The following is a 16,681-nucleotide window of genomic DNA, read 5'->3' as shown; positions in this document are numbered from 1 at the left end:
TCACTATGCCTTATTTTCGGGGTATGGCTTATATTCCTTGAATGCTTAAAAATCCTGCTACGGCTTATTTTATGGCTACGTCTTATTTTCGGAGAAACAGGGTAGGTAAGCGAGCATAACCGCATCCTCCAATAACTCTGGGAGGAAACCCCATTGGAGAGATAAACATGCATAAGATTTCACCGTGGGTGGGATTCAACTCTGTTTTACCCAGAGCGGGCCAAGCTTAGTCCTATTTATTAATTTCATTGGGTCTACTCTTAAATCAAACCCAGTTCAGTACCACCCTGGGTATCTAACCATGTGTTTAAAAAAAACACATTAATTTTATTATTACATGTGACTTGGCTCTAAGAAGGGGCGTTGTTCTCCCATTCATGGAGCACTCAAGAGAAGCAGACCTATTTATTTTCATCAAATCTGTTTGTTTATTCTTACTGGAAATGGGCCAGCGGTGTTACACATCCGTTTTCCAACCTCCACTGTTGTTTTAGCTCAGGCCAGCAAACTTTTTCAGCAGGGGGTCAGTCCACTGTCCCTCAGACCTTGTGGGGGGCCAGACTATTATTGGGGGGGTGAACAAATTCCTATGCCCCACAAATAACCCAGAGATGCATTTTAAATAAAAGGACACATTCTACTCATGTAAAAACACACTGATTCCCAGACCATCCACCGGCTGGATTTAGAAGGCGATTGGGCCGGATCTGGACCCCGGGCCTTAGTTTGCCTACCTATGTCTGGGGCAAAGTTAACCACAAAGAAAGGTGGTTGAGTAGGAGATCTGCTAGCTTGGTGGTGTGTCCCAACACCTGAAAAGCACACACTCTCCAAAACACAACAAACAACCAGAAGCACCAACAAAAGTTAAATAAATTTGGGTCAATAGGAAAAGATGGAAGCACAGAATATAAAGTATGCAATGTATGAACCAGGAAAGGTAAGTATTCTTTTATTATAACATAATTCGATTTTAGATGGCAAAAGGAAGATAGGCACAACTACGGTATCTAAGCAAAATAATAATAATGCAATATTGACTCTTAGCACACAAACCTCAAACATACTGAAGCATATTCTTGCACAGATGTTCCATACAGTTTAGCTCTCTGCTTTGATAATTAATAGTTCCATAATCTCTCAGCTATTTGTGATCAGCATCACTTAACGTTGCACTCCTAAGCACACTTGCTCGAATTCTTCTATCAAATCAAGCGGGAATGACTTCCAAGTTAACATAGAATAAGGCTGTGATAAATGGCATCATATATGAGGACATATTTTGGATATTCCAGACTAATGTAAGCAAAAGTGAAAATTAGATTACACATAGGATTATTATCATTTTTATGAATAGGGCTGGTCCGCACACAAGGCGGAATGAGGGAGGAAACCTCAGGTAGCTGATTTTGGGTGCCATTAAATTGTTAGTTTTTTTAAAAAAAAATATTCTTATTGCCGTGGGGGGGGAGAAGTGTGATTTTTCTACTTTTAGTACTACTGACATTGGCAGGGCAGGGGGTGCCTGTTGCAGTACCACACATCAGGCAGCAACCTGCCTTGAGTCAGTCCTGGTTATTTATTATTACATTAATATCCCACCTTTCACCTAAGGAGCTCAAGGTGGCAAATGCAGTTCTGCCACTTCCCTGTTTTATCCTCACAATAATCGTGGGAGGCAAGAGACTTGAGAATGTCTGACTGGTCCAGGGTCACCCGGTTGGCTTCATGGCTGTGTGTATAGAGATTTAAATCCAGGTCGCACAAATCCTAGTCCAACACTAAACCATATATAACCGGCTTGATGTGTAACTGCGCTTTAAAAAAACAAAAACAAAACCCTTCTACCTTATGTGTTCTATCTGTTCAACAGCTGCATTCATTGCCTCTTAACATTGTTTAATAAATAATACCATTTCCCAAATCCGATAACCACCTGTTAGCAAATATATATGTAAATTATTCATTCAGCTAGAGAAATGATGTTATTGTACAACCGTAACAAATTGTTGCATTTGAACCAATGATGCGGAAAACTGTATAATTCAATGAATGCAGATAGATGAATTGTATTCGGGCTTGTATTAACCATGAGTGAAATTCTGCAGAGCCTTTTTCCTGAGAACATTTTTACTTCCTCATGTCTGGCACGGCCCGTGGAAATCCCCAGAGACGCAGCCTACTTACACCTCCATCAGGAGCAAAAGAAAGTTTCACATGAGTAAACACATCCAGCATCTTTATGGTAGTACCATCAAAAAAATGTCTCGTATGAGGTTTAAGCTGGGGGAGAAAGAACACAATAAATTTGGTACATTTAAATATTCCAAGAAGGAATTTTGCTAAAATAGTAGTTGCAGACAAGATTGTCATTCCAATCTCTCTCTTTTTTGTCTAGTTGTGGATGTTGTATGTTTGTGGCTTTTGTTTTTCTGGAACTCGTATTGCTTTTTGTAAAGTGTTTCCCACCCATAATACAGATATATTCATATTCAGTTGATCTAAAGATTCAAAGCTGACCTTTGTTTCGGGTACCAGTGTGTTCCATTTTGGACCTTGCTTCAAAGTCCACTTTTGTGCATTATATTCATTTTCTTCTTCTGTACTCAAAATACAGGCCTCAAGTTTAAATGTATCTGGAAAGTTTCCTAATAGTAAAAAAATAAAAAAATAAAATAAAATTGAATGTGATATACTAATAGTTCCTTCCAAGTAAATTTGGGCTGCAATCTTATATACACTTACCCAGGAAGAAGTCCCATTCAAGTATTACTTCTGAGTAAAGAGATATATGGTTGCATTTTAAGGTTGGAACCCTTTGCATACTTGCTGAGGTAAAACTCCACTGAATTCAGTGATAAGAGGGTGTGTGTTTTTCAAATAAACATGCTTAGGATCATACTGCACAGATTATATAGTAGTACCCTGTGGCATTTTCAAAGGTGAAATATGAATATTACCCACCACAGTCTGCTTCTTAAAACATCTGCTTGACTGTTACAGCTTGAAAGGAGGGACAAAATATTTAAAATCTGCTGAATTTTAACAAAATCTTCCAGATAAATATATAAATATTTGGACCAAAATCTTTGGAAACACATTGAATAGTAGTAAACTTTTCACAGAGTTATCTACGTAAAGAGGGTTTGACAAAAGAACATAAGACTAACATAACAAGAAATGTGTACCTTTAAAGTGATTGGTGTCTATTTCTATGTGTGTTATAACACCTGAATGTCCCAGTCGGAAGACTGCCCATTCACTTCCTGGTACAAGTAAGATTCCTTTGTCACCAAGCTGGAATTAAAAGGAAGACATTTTTTTTTAGTAGTTGATTTCCCCCTTGTGATCCACTCACATATTAATATCCATTTGTGGGGGATTCCAATATACAGCAGTTTCCATGTTATCTCCTTCGCTCAAAAAACTGCATTTTGTATGGAAACGTATTGTTTCAGTATACTGTTATGCGTGTTCATTGTTGTTGGAGGCATCATAAAGATCAATAAAACACTTTAATGACAAGAAATAGCTGAGGAATACTGAAAATATTACATTCATTGCAGCTTCTAAAGATCAGTGTTCTTCTGTGTATGAATTATGTTTAGGAATTGGATAGGAGTTGTTATAAATAATTAGTTTCTTACCTTTAAAATGGGTGGCCTTTGCAGACTTCTGCCTGTTTCCCATCCATCTTTCATGGACTTTGCTCTTCCTTGTCCTAACCCATCACCAAAACAAAAGAGTAGAGACACTATATAGAGAGAATAATTCAAAAGTCTTAACTATGAATCGCCTTATTCCTTAATTTTATATGTTCTAAAGTGATTTTTTTCCTGAACTAAGTAGGGTTGTCTATTGATAAGATAAACCTCAACTAATTAACTGTAAATATTGTAATTGGTCACCTAATGATTATTTTTTAATAAAATTTCTGCAACAATAAAACAACAGTTTCCAAAGGAAAAAAATGCTTTAGCCAGGTTCCAAAGAACCACACAATTAGTTCTGCATACCCAATAGGGATTTGGGCTTGTGCATATTAAACATTCATTCGAGTGAAGTTTCAAAATGAGTTTCTGATATGGCATATTGATCTGCTGTTCAAATACAAGGGTGTCAGGATTTTCACTAAGCACTTTCCCATGCTTATGGGTTCCCTAATTAATAAGTGGCATGTTTGTAGCTGACAAAACCGTATTCAATTAATCAAACTAATTCAATAACTAAATATTGCAACCCAGAATTCATTTGATTCTCATCCATATTGCAGATAGATATTAATACCTTATTTAGCTGGGTCTTTCTAATACAAATCCTTCATCTAGATGTGATTTCTACTTTATTCCTTTATATTTTCTTTTCCTTCATTTTCCATGACCATGTGTTTGGAATTCTATTATAAATAGCAAAGGAGTCTGAAGATTTATTACCCCCAGGCAAAAAGCAGTTGTGGGAAACAAGAGGAATCCAAGAACAGGCTGTTTAGGGGAACCAATACTGTGTTAAAGACAAGTGGTTCTCTATTCCCCTGTTTTGTAATAAGTCTTGGAAAAAAGGCAATACCACAAATTACATTCTCCTCAGAAGGAAGCTGAATGTGCGAACCACTACCCACTGCAATTTCCTAATGCAAGGGGAAATGAGGAGTGTGGAAAATATATATCTGAAAAATTATATCCAAAATTCTCTGCCTCGCTCTGCCAATTCATCTACCGATAAACTGGAGAAATTATTTTCAGTTGGGCAAAATGTCATGCTTAACCAATGTCATTGGACTCTCAGCTGAAACAGAATGGAATTCACCAAACACTACTGTTTGCACCATGCCTGTTTATTTCACTTGGGTTTACTGAGCATAAGTGCCATTAATGGGGATAGTATTTCATGGATTATGCCCTTAAACAACAATTGTGAGGATTGTTTCTTTAGCGGTTCACTAAAAAGTTGACAGCTCAATTTCACGGAAACATCACGTTCAAACTGCATTACATGAAACCAATGGCTATAAACAAAGCCTGGTGTCATTCTTACCTAAAATATTCCCAGGATGGCCTAACTGAGCATCACTGTATCCAACACAGACACCTCCGTTCACCATTGCCACCAAATCACTCAAATGGTTCAGGCCAGAGAGTGGCCATTCTCCCTGCATTGTGCCGTACGCTTTTAAACGTGCAATTCCACCATCTGGGAGGGGGAAAGTGTTTTAATTCTGGTTTCATGCCAGAAGAAAAGGATGCACATATTTTGATTAGAGGAAATAATGCATATGCACATTTCTATATTTTACAATATATGGCGGATATAACTTAATATATGCTATGCTTATTGTTAAAGGGGAGACAGAAATAACACGGAAAGGATGCAAGCAAATGGTGTTACATATACAGCTGTGGTGCAGCTTCGTCGCTGTGGTTCTCCAGATGTTCATCGTCTCTCAACTCCCATCAGTTCCAGCCAGCATGGCCAATAGTCAGGGATAACTGGAGTTATAACTAAGCAACATCTGGAGGGTCACAGGTTCCTTTCCTCTGATAGGGATCTTACCTGGATATATGTTGAGTCTTAGATGTGTCCATTTTTGCTTCAAAGTTGCAACAAAATAGTTGTGGGCAGCATCAAGGTTTCCTGATTTTATCTTTGAGATGGGAACTAAGGAAGTCCATTCATCTGACCTCATCTAAAAAATAAATATTCATTAGCTGGTTAACTTTCAAGGAAATGGTAACTTTACTTAGATTTCTTTTCAATACACCTGAGCTGGTATAGCGGTGGCCCCACGCCCACAATAAGACTGCCTTTAAAATATTTAGGGTGCTTACATAACTCAGATGTAAAACTTTTGAAGTGTGCAGTGCTGCTAAAAGTGGCCTCTTTAATGCAAGTTTAGTAGGTGACTAATGTTACAAACTTGTAGGTAGGTGTGATCTGTTAAACCAGCCATTCATAGCACAGCTCCATAGGCCACTTGTTGTCCCCATCCTGTTTACTTGTTCAGGGAAATTCCAAACACCTGTTGTTTATAGCCCTTTCTCCAGTATAGAAATATCCAAGGTCTACCTAAGTGCGTCAAAAGCAGGAGTGGTGATGGGAGAATGTTTTCATCACAATTCACATGCTCTCTTTTATGTATTTATTCTGTGCATGGTGAGAAATTTTGCTGGACAATCCTGCATTGCTCTCTCTGTTAACCCCACCCCTGATATCCACAGATTGAAGCAGAGCCTTTGCACATACAACAATTGTATGCACATAGGTTTATACAAACTCTTGTATATTCTCCTTTACAAATGTTGCATTAATTAAAAAATGGCATAGTGTTATGTGTGAACCCAGGCCAGCAGCTTTAACAATGGTTTGTTTACTGACAACAAAGTACATTCTAAATCTATGGTTCGTTGGTGGCTTACTAACCTTGTTTTGTTTTAACTATGGCTTGGTGATATGTATGAACCCATCACCCTTCCTTAACCTTGGCTTGTTTGGCACCCCAGGTGCTCACTGAATTATAAAAGTCATGAGGCAAGAGCAGCTAGAAAACAACCCAAACTTTGGAGAAACAAGCCATGGCTTGTTTGGTGGTCTGGGATAACTCATAGTTAACTTGTGCTTTAACAACTCATTCCTTATCATTATTTGTAAAGTAGGCTTTAGAGATTAGGGCTGCAGAGAAAGCTGTGGGTAAATAAATTGAGAAAGAGGGGATATGTGGGAGATGGTTCAGAGAAGCAGAAGAGAGTACAGTCGTACCTCGGGTTACGACCACCTCGGTTTGCGAACAGTTCGGGTTACGAACTGCGCAACCCCGGAAGTGTTTTCGCCGCACGCACGCGCGCATAAGTCGCGCTCGCGCGCTTTGCGCATGCGCAAAATGGCGGCGCCCATCGCGCTCGGTTTGCGAACTATTCGGGTTACGAACTGCGATCCGGAACGGATCGCGTTCGTAACCCGAGGTATTACTGTATAGAGTTCAGAAGATAGGCCTTTATCCCCATTGGTTGCTGCTAGTCACTCCCTATATGTGGTACCTGCATGGTGCAGCCGATCCCCTTTCCCCCACCTTCATATTTTGCAGATGCCAAGAGGCAATTTCATTGGGACGCGGGTGGCTCTGTGGTCTAAACCACAGAGCCTAGGGCTTGCCGATTGGAAGGTTGGCGGTTTGAATCCCCGCGACAGGGTGAGCTCCCGTTGCTCAGTCCCAGCTCATGCCAATCTAGCAGTTCAAAAGCACATCAAAGTGCAAGCACCATATTTTTCCATGTATAAGACTAGGGTTTTTTCCCTTAAAAATAATGCCAAAAATTAGGGGGCATCTTATACACGGATACATCTCTCCCCCCCCCCATTTTCTTAAATCTGAGTCCCCAGAAATAGTCTTATACATGGGGGCGTCTTATAGACAGAAAAATATGGTAGATAAATAGGTACCGCTTCGGCGGGAAGGTAAACAGTGTTTCCATGCGCTGCTCTGATTCGCCAGAAGCGGCTTAGTCATGCTGGCCACATGACCCGGAAAAACTGCCTGTGGACAAACGCCAGCTCCCTCGGCCAGTAAAGCGAGATGAGCACTGCAACCCCAGAGTCGTTCGCGACTGAATTTAACTGTCAGGGGTCCTTTACTTTTTTTTAAGAGGCAATTTTAGCTCCTCCCTTCAGCAAACACCTGACTAATAGGCAGTGAAGGTAGTCTAAAATTATGTGCCTTAACATTTTGATAAAACACAGTAACTTTAGCGCAATAACTCAGTGTTATCTAGTGCTTTTCCTGCACAGGCATCCCAGTTACCTCCTTCACAATCCTCAGCTCTTCATCCGAAGCGGCTGTTCCTATTCTGTTCCCTCTTGCTGGCAGCGCTGGTACCTCCCCTGCAAAGACAATATGCCCAACAGAAATTTAAGTAGATAATATGGGCATATTCAAAACCTCTTCCACATCCACTTCCGAAAAGCTAATTGTTTGGAGTCACTATTTTATCTCGTAAAATATTGTATTAGCAACAGGGTATCTATTGTAGGGCTAAGGGGGCAGGGGAGACTAAAGAGCAAACTAAACGTGACTTTGAACACCACGTGCAGAAACATGAAAAAAATGAAAAGCTGCTGATATGTGAGAGACAACACCATCATTGCCAACACGACCATTGCCGTTTACTATATTGATATTGTTGGGGTAAAGAAAGCTTCTGTCAGGATGTCCCTGTGATGCAGATAAGGTTGGGGTTAGCACAGTATAGCAGCACATGGGATGAATGCATCATAATAAGTGCACACTCTCCTAATCACATTTGTGCCATTTCAGACTTTGAGTCATAGAATCTAGTCCAACCCTCTGCAATGTAGAAACCTTTTTGCCCGACGTGGGGCTCGAACCCACGACTCTGAGATTAAGAGTCTCATGCTCTACCAACTGAGGTATCTCTGGATACCCTTGCTGCTCTTTTGTAGTAACAGAAGATTAGAAACAAGCAGAGTCATGAATGGTGAAACATTGCTATGGCTTTTTGATCTCCAGTGCCTGTATTAGTCCCTAGATATCCTTGTGCCTGGTAGCTAAACCTGAAAAAGTCTCCTTCACACTTTCCCAATAGACAATCTCTCCTCCTGAGGGTCCATTTTTGGCTTTCCCTTGCCCCCTCCATGACTTTTCGTAATCTGTAGCCCAGGCATAGGCATACTCAGCCCTCCAGATGTTTTGGGACTACAATTCCCATCATCCCTGACTACTGGTCCTGTTAGCTAGGGATCATGGGAGTTGTAGTCCCAAAACATCTGGAGTTTGCCTATGCCTGCTCTAGCCCTAGGCCTTGAAGGAAAGTTTCTCTCAATGATGCTCATTTCCCACTGGGTTTCAGGCCACGTGACTGTTGTCCTGATGTTGCTTCCGCTAGGATCCCTTTCCTGTCACCTTTCCGTGTTTTAATACAGCATCACCAGAACCTCTAACAAAGTTCTTGAGATCTTAAGTTACCTGGCTTCAAGGAAGCAGCTTGGATTGATATCTGAGGAGCGCAGTTTCCAGCAAAGTAAGAAGTGTCTGCCTCAAACCCATAAATCGTACCTGGCACCCCCAGTTGAATGATACACCAATCATGACCTAAGACGCAAAGGAAGAACCTTTAAAATGCAACACCCAACCAAAGTTAATATATGTAGATATAGGGAATTTTTCACCCTATTTATTTATAAGATTCCTTACCCACCTTTCACCATAATCTCCAGAAATTCTCTCAGAAAAGAAAAGTTTTCTTAAAAAAACAACACGTTGGTTCAACTGTTTTACCTGGAATGCGCTTCCTCCTGGTTTCCCATCCATCCCTCCACTTCCCAAACTCGGTGAATAGGTCTGCATGATATGCTGGTCTTTGTTTCTAAGCAAACATATATATATAAAAAGATCAAGGTAGTGCTTGCATTATGCCCTTCATTATAATAAGGTTCAAAGCTGACGGAAGTACAAACCTATATGTTTATAGTAGGTGCCTCAGAATGCCTTGATTCGGGGTTTTCTGTTTGTTATGTGAAATGAACCAAATTAAAAGTGAACTGGGCAAAGGGAGGGCTAGTGGGCTGGCTAGCTGCCTGTGGACATTCCCTTGAGATTGGTCTCAGCCTGAAAAGGGCCTAGCACGTGAACAGCGGCTACCATATAGTGGTGGGCTACAACCCCAAATGAAGCAGAGCTAGTTTATAAGGGGAGCCCTTGTAATGTAAGGCCATTTGAAATAAGTGAAGTAGTGAAGTTGCACACCATTACCACCTAAAGAGACATTCTTCTATGTACAACCACAAAGGCCAGAGTCTGAAAATACCGTACCTAACTGCTGTAAATTGGCCAAATGCTTATTCTTATACAAAGGAAATGAAACTCTGTAGTGTGTGCCTCCCCCAAAAAACTTTTCACAGCTTGGGAAAGGCAATTGTGCAGCAATACCTTAAGCATTAGACTGTTAATTGGCCTTTATTTATCTATTAGATTTATATACCAGCCTTCATCAGAGGATCACAGTCAGGGCCGGCTCTAGGGGTAGTCTGGGTGGCGCGGGGTGGCCGGGGCGCTGGCCCGGCAGGGGGGCGCCGCGCAGCAGAGCCGCACAGAAACCGTGCTGCGTGCTGCGCCCACCCACCAGCCGCGGCAAGGAGCGGGGTGGGGGCGCCGGAGCGATCTCCGCACCACGGTGCCAGGGCGCCCGACGTGCTTGAGACGGCCCTGATCGCAGTGGCCTTTATGACCAGAATACATATGCAATCCAAAAAAGAGCCATATAGATATTGCATACCTACCTTTAAGAGGTTTTCTGCCGGAGCAAAAAAGTCATCCGTTGCAAATAAAACCTTTACAAAATAAAAAAAAATAAGCATGAATTACAGCTTCAATTTACATGTAACTACTAATTTTATTTTACATGCGACATTGGAAATCTCTCTTTGAGATTAGGCAGGCTTGTATGAGGGACAGGGCCTTCTCAGTGATGGCCCCCCAAGTTGTGGAATTCCTTCCCCTGAGACATACTATCAGCCCTTATCTTGGTTTTTTACGTGGGCTCTAAAACTGCATTTGTTCAAAATGACTTTTGGGGGGGGGGGTTCAATGAGTAGTGAATTCTGTTTTTTCATCTTTACCAGAATGGCTGGCTGGCTGTATTGGGTATCTTGAAATGAATCAAATGCTACAGAGGAATTATTATTTATTATTATTGCTATTATACTTATCGTGTTCTATATTTGATATGGTTTTGAATTGCTTAAGGTGCTGTAGAATGATATTGGATGATATCCAATTACACCAGCCTGCTCACACCACAGCCATTCTGCTAGCGCAACACAAAAGCCAAATCCAATGGGTGTCTTGTATGTGAGAAAGAAGCTACACAAATCCTAGTTAAACTGCTATTATTATTGCACTCAGTAACACTTAAACTTGTGCACCTGTGATACCATTTGCACTTGAAAGTGTGCAATTGTGTCTGTCTGTCTAGTAGATTACAGCCCTGCAGGCAGGAGCTGCTTTTGATTTAAGATTTTATGCAGCACTTTTATTTGAACATGCTATCAAAATTAATTATGGAAAACTATTGTTTCAATTACCAAAATATATTCAAACAGACAAACAAGTCCTGGTATCATAATAATTATGATAATGACTTTATATCTCTAGAAGTTAGATTTTTAAAAAAATACATTTTCAAAACCCCTGCACGAACGCTAAATATCATCTACTTTTATGAACTTCTCTTGTTTCGGTGAATATCTTTGAATTTACCTTCCCTCCTACAGATTCGCATCCCAAGTCATTCAGATGCAGGAAGTCAGGTAAAACATTGCCCTTTTTTTCTGAGAGATGAACAGTCATCATTCTTCAAAAGATTATTTTTTGTTAAAAAGATATTGCTCTTCTAAAAGGGAAGAGAAATAAAATAAATCATATATCCCCACCTTATCACATTAAGCTCCCCCTTTCTTAAAAGCAAACTTGTAATTTGATTAAATAAGTAATGGTGATTAAATAAATAAATCCAGTATTTCCTGGCTTGAGGAACCCAAGGCTACTACAGGTATGGAGATTTTCTCAGTTCAGGCAGAACCCACAATTTGTGTGGAAAGGAAAGTAGCATACCCACTTGCTAATAACAGCGATATGTAACAAAAAGGAGCAGGCAAACACTGGATCAAACAGCAACTACACACTATAAATGGTAAATGCAGAAAGGCCCCATATGGCTGGCCTTCTGGGGTTCCCTTTTAGCTGTGGCCATTAGAATTGAATCCTCTTTGAAAACCATTTAAGCCAGTGGGCTGTGTCGCCATATCTTGTGGCAGCAAATTCTGTACATTTATTGTAATTTAACAGCAGTTTCTCAATCTATGGCCAACTAGTTTCACAGGGTGACCCCCATTTTCTAGGTTTAAAAGAGAGGGAGAACAGTATTTTCTCCACCTACTTCGTCAAAACCATGCCTAATGCTCTTAGACTCTATTCATGATCATCTGTTTGTTGCCTTTTAAGAAAAAATAGCCCCAAGCACTTTATTTAGGCTTTCCTACACCAGTGTGGTGTAGTGGTTAAGAGCAGTAGACTCGTAAACTGGGGAACCGGGTTCGTGCCTCCTCTCCTCCACATGCAGCTGCTGGGTGACCTTGGGCTAGTCACACTTCTCTGAAGTCTCTCAGCCCCACTCACCTCACAGAGTGTTTGTTGTAGGGGAGGAAGGGAAAGGAGAATGTTAGCCGCTTTGAGACTCCTTCGGGTAGTGATAAAGTGGGATATCAAATCCAAACTCTTCTTCTTCTTTCCTCCTATGAAAGAAATTCTAACATTTGCTCATTGGGTTTGCCCTTTTCTGCACAGTTTTCAGTTCAATTATATTTAATTTAAGTGTGCACAGCATTCCACAATTTGGCAACTCAATAGATTTACTGTATATAAATGTCTTCCGATGCTGGCAGTTTTATTTTTAATCCATTTCCTAATGATCCCAAGTATGGAATTTCCCTTTTTGACAGCTTTCTTACATGCCATCAGTGTACTGTATATATGAAGTTGGGAATTGTTCCCCCTAATGAGTGTCACGTACTTACTTGCACTAAATATTGTTTGCCATTTTGTTGCCCAATGATTCAGTTTGGAGAAATTATGTTGGAGCTCTTTCCTTGAATATTCACCTGAATACAGTGGTACCTCGGTTTAAGTACACAATTGGTTCCCGAATTCTGTACTTAACCTGAAGCGTACTTAACCTGAAGCGAACTTTCCCATTGAAAGTAATGGAAAGCGTCTTAATCCGTTCCAGACGGGTCCACGGAGTACTCAACCTGAAGCATACTTAACCCAAAGTATGAGTGTAATTGGTTCTGGAAGTCCGTACTTAACCTGAAGCGTACTTAACCTGAAGCGAACTTTCTCATTGAAAGTAATGGAAAGTGGATTAATCCGTTCCAGATGGGTCCACCGAGTACTCAACCTGGAGCATACTTAACCTGAAGTATGAGTGTAATTGGTTCTGGAAGTCCGTACTTAACCTGAAGCGTACTTAACCTGAAGCAAACTTTCCCATTGAAAGTAATGGAAAGTGGATTAATCTGTTCCAGGCAGGTCCGTGGAGTACTTAAACTGAAAATACTCAAACCGAGGTGTACTTAAACCGAGGTATGACTGTAATTAAGTGCCATCTGCAAATTGGCTACCTCACTGTTCACTCTTTACCCCCCAGCTCATTTATGAATGTTAAATAAAAATACTGGTCCACATCCAGAATACAGATCCTTGTACAGTTCATTGCTTACTTGCCTCCATTTTGAAACAGTTTATTCCTTCCATCTGCTTTATGTTTAGCCAGTTACTGAACTAAAACGGACCAGCCCTATTTACCACGTTTGCTAGGTTTAGCCTGCAACCCAACCCCACTTACCTGGGAGTAAGCGCCTCAGAATTCAATAGGGCTTACTCCTGAGAATATATTATTACTGTTGTAGAGTTACTCATGAGTCTTTTGTCAATATCTTTTTTCGAAGTCCAAGCATATTATGTTTATATACTTGGACGTCCTCCTGACCAAGTGGGACTGCTGAAAGGTTGCAATTTCTTTTTTGTAAAAACAGTTAAAAGATTTCTTTTGTTCAGTTATTAATATAAAACCATGCTGATTTTTGTTTTTAATTACAAGGTTGCTAATAAGATGTGATTAATTGTGCTACCATAATTATTTCAATATAAAGCAATGGCATTTCAGTTGTAAAAGCTAGTGCTATATATTCTAATAACTATATGCTAATTAGTTACAAGCAAAATAGCCAAGTTGTGTCGTCTCGGCACACCAGCAAAAATGGGAACAAAATTGTTAAATTATACTTAATTGAAACTTTTCACAATTCACTGGGAAAACATGAAATATGGACATTCCTATGGATATTTTTAAATAATTCAGCCTAAAATACCTTTGCCATAACATCTCAAGAGAAATTAATAAAAATAAATTAGTCTTACTCTATTAGTAGTTTTGGTCCACGACAGCTGTAAATAATCTGCACTGTGAAAGAGACTAGTGTTTTAAACGTATTGGTGGACATTCCCCAATAAGCAAGTTACACAACCAGTAGACAATCATTAGTCTTTATTGATTCTGTAAGGGATCCATCTAAACACCCACCCTCTTCCTCAAACAAACATACAAAAAGAATGTGCAGTCTCTTTATGAATATAATACATTTTTTTTACTTAAGCAGCGCATTTTAAATTAGCCTAGCAAATTGCTCGAAGCATGGTGTTTGTGCCACATTTTAAACTCCTATTTTCTACCACGATACTGGCCTTCACAAACTTTGCACCTGGAACCATGCCTGGAATAGAAGGTCTATTTTGCTGTATTAGCAACACAACAGCCAGAGGATGATCATTCTCATGTAGCGTGGACCTGCCTTGGCAGAAAGCCTGTAGTAATACTGTGTGAGTGTACATATGCACAATGTATCCCATCTGCTGAAACAGGAGGCATGGGTGGTGTTTTCTCTTACAGTAATAGCAAATGACAGCATCAGAAGCTGGTCAGTTGCCAGGGCCCTAAGACCATCAGCACGGCAAATGGTTCCCGCATGCTGCCATTCTGTTTGCAACGAGCAATCCCTCTTGATTTGCTGCAGTCTTCGTTACTTCTTCCAAGATTTGTCTAAGGTTCTTTGAATTTATTAATGTTATGTTATATATACAGTGGTACCTCGGTTTACAAACACAATTGGTTCCGGAAGTCTGTACTTAAACTGAAGCGTACTTAACCTGAAGCAAACTTTCCCATTGAAAGTAATGGAAAGTGGATTAATCCATTCCAGACAGGTCCACGGAGTACTTAAACTGAAAATACTCAAACCGAGGCGTACTTAAACCGAGGTATGACTGTATTTTTATTTCTTCCCAGTTTGCCTCTAAGCAGTCAGCTTTTTTTAAAAAAAAGGATTTGGGGTGCGTGTGTGGAGAGACTTACGTTTTACTGACATAAAACCTAAAATTGTTGGACTGGATGGCCCTTGTGGTCTCTTCCAACTCTATGATTCTATGATTCATACCGGTACTTTTTATTTTCTCTTCTCTATTCACATGTGCCTACAAAATTTAATTGCATGTTTAAAAAATTCGGAAATAAATAAAATGAAAAATTTAACACAAAGAGCCATTAAAGGTAAAATCCAACCACTTGATGAAATACGAAATATTAAGTCAATTATATCCTCCACTGCCTATTTTAAATGAAAAATGGCTAAACTAAACAGCTTATCGTATTGCATTTCTTTTTCATTCCTCTTTTCAAGGCAACACCTATGCATAATAATGGGCTTATTTAATTCTGCTCCTTCCTGCTGAGTGTTTGCCTTTAATTCATCCTTATTTTTATGGCATCCTCCTCAGTAATAAGCCATGCATAGGTACTCTCTATCGTGCGCCAACAGATCTTCTGAACTGCCGTAACGGGTACAAATGGGCTCCTAAATCTATTTTATATTATATTGAAACTAATTTCCAAATGTTAGTTTAGTATTAACTGTGATTTTTTTTGGGAGGTGACCTTTGGCTTTACTTCAATTCTTTAAACCTGCCAAAGGTCTTCCAGAACAGTTTTAGGGTGATATCTTGCAAAGGAGTCAGTGTGGCGAATCCAGAGATGAATAAGCTCTCACAAAAAAGGGCTTTCCTGACTCCCATTATATCCTCCTGTGCCACTGCCTCTCCTCGAGGATTCACAATCCACTCGATTGGTGTGGAATGAAGTGGAGTAGGGGCGTATGATGAACAAATTCAGAGGGAGCAGCTTGCGCAAGTGGAAGTGTTTTTCTGCCAACAGCGGACATCTCTGAATCCAAGCCTGTTTCCTAAATCTGGTTTCTTCTACCTACCACCAATTCTGTGTTTGCCATCAATTTTGTGCTGCGTCTCCTTGAGCAAACAGTAGACATTTTTTTATCTGCTCTGGCAGCTTGAGTAATCCATTGATTCCTTTGGATTGATGTGAATGACAGCTGATTCACAATTTTTTAATTGGGCACCCATTTTGCTGGTATATATCAGTGTTTAAGAAATGTTATTGGGATAATTAATTTGAAAAGAGCTCTTCGCCCTTACAGTAGCCATTGAAGGGATATCAGCATTTTTGCTGCTTTCCCTTCCTAATATTTTGTGCCTCTGCCTGCATTTTAGAGGCTCCATTTGCTCCCACATTGATTTAAATCTAGTAATCTTTGGAGCTTGCAAAGCACCATGCAGAGCGCTGTATGAAAACAGATCACACAACATCACTGTGATGTCAGGAGGGCTGGGCCTCACTCACCTGTCAAACCTGGCCTAGGGTGGGTGGGGGAAATAAGGAGGCAGTTCAAAGGCTAGGATGTGAAGAAAGGTCTGTTTCAGGTACAAAATCAGTTGGGGTTGGGGAGAGAAATACTGTTTTGAGGTGAGGGACTGGTATGCATACCTCTAGATCAGTGGTTCCCAATTAGCTAAGTAGGCCTACTGCAAACCCCCTGTTTTTCAAAAGCCGAATTTGAATTTTTTAAAATCTCTTTGGTAGTCTTTGCTACGTGAATGGTGCCACGGATCCCCTGGGTGGGTTACATGGGCCGCCTGGGGTCCGACGACTACCAGTGGGGAACCACTGTTCTAGATGATCCATTGCCTTGCAAGTTCATGAGGACC

General features: G+C 40.3%; 1 protein-coding gene across 2 annotated transcripts; it reads right to left on the bottom strand.

Moving 5' to 3' along the window:
* Positions 1–919: 919 nt before the first annotated feature.
* On the bottom strand, positions 920–16,254 carry ALLC (allantoicase). Of its 2 annotated transcripts, XM_060272475.2 has the most exons (13): positions 13,988–16,254; positions 12,185–12,300; positions 11,267–11,399; positions 10,288–10,338; positions 9,287–9,374; positions 8,975–9,100; positions 7,793–7,872; positions 5,551–5,683; positions 5,035–5,190; positions 3,648–3,721; positions 3,189–3,297; positions 2,521–2,648; positions 920–2,283 (listed from the first exon to the last, which is right to left on the bottom strand). In XM_060272475.2, exons 3-13 carry the CDS (start codon positions 11,357–11,359, stop codon positions 2,131–2,133), a joined length of 1,191 nt encoding a protein of 396 aa, XP_060128458.1. In that variant the 5' UTR covers positions 11,360–11,399; positions 12,185–12,300; positions 13,988–16,254; the 3' UTR covers positions 920–2,130. The 2 variants fall into 2 exon arrangements, with proteins under 2 accessions (XP_060128458.1, XP_034965791.1); XM_035109900.3 differs by lacking the exon at positions 12,185–12,300 and having other exon boundaries at positions 13,988–14,078.
* Positions 16,255–16,681: the final 427 nt, after the last annotated feature.

This window comes from Zootoca vivipara, chromosome 3 (genome assembly GCF_965207765.1).
Source record: "Zootoca vivipara chromosome 3, rZooViv2.hap1.1, whole genome shotgun sequence".
NCBI classification, from domain to species: domain Eukaryota; kingdom Metazoa; phylum Chordata; class Lepidosauria; order Squamata; family Lacertidae; genus Zootoca; species Zootoca vivipara.
Note: the sequence above shows the minus strand (reverse complement) of the source record. Positions and strands in the feature narration are given on the sequence as shown.

Excerpts from the sequence above, each read along its gene's own strand:
- ALLC (XM_060272475.2), bottom strand. The coding sequence starts at position 11,359 with ATGATGACTGTTCATCTCTCAGAAAAAAAGGGCAATGTTTTACCTGAC. Across the intron at positions 5,684-7,792 it reads AGCTGAGGATTGTGAAGGAG|ATGAGGTCAGATGAATGGAC; the intron begins GTAACTGGGATG and ends TTTATTTTTTAG. Across the intron at positions 5,191-5,550 it reads AAGACTCAACATATATCCAG|ATGGTGGAATTGCACGTTTA; the intron begins GTAAGATCCCTA and ends TCCCCCTCCCAG.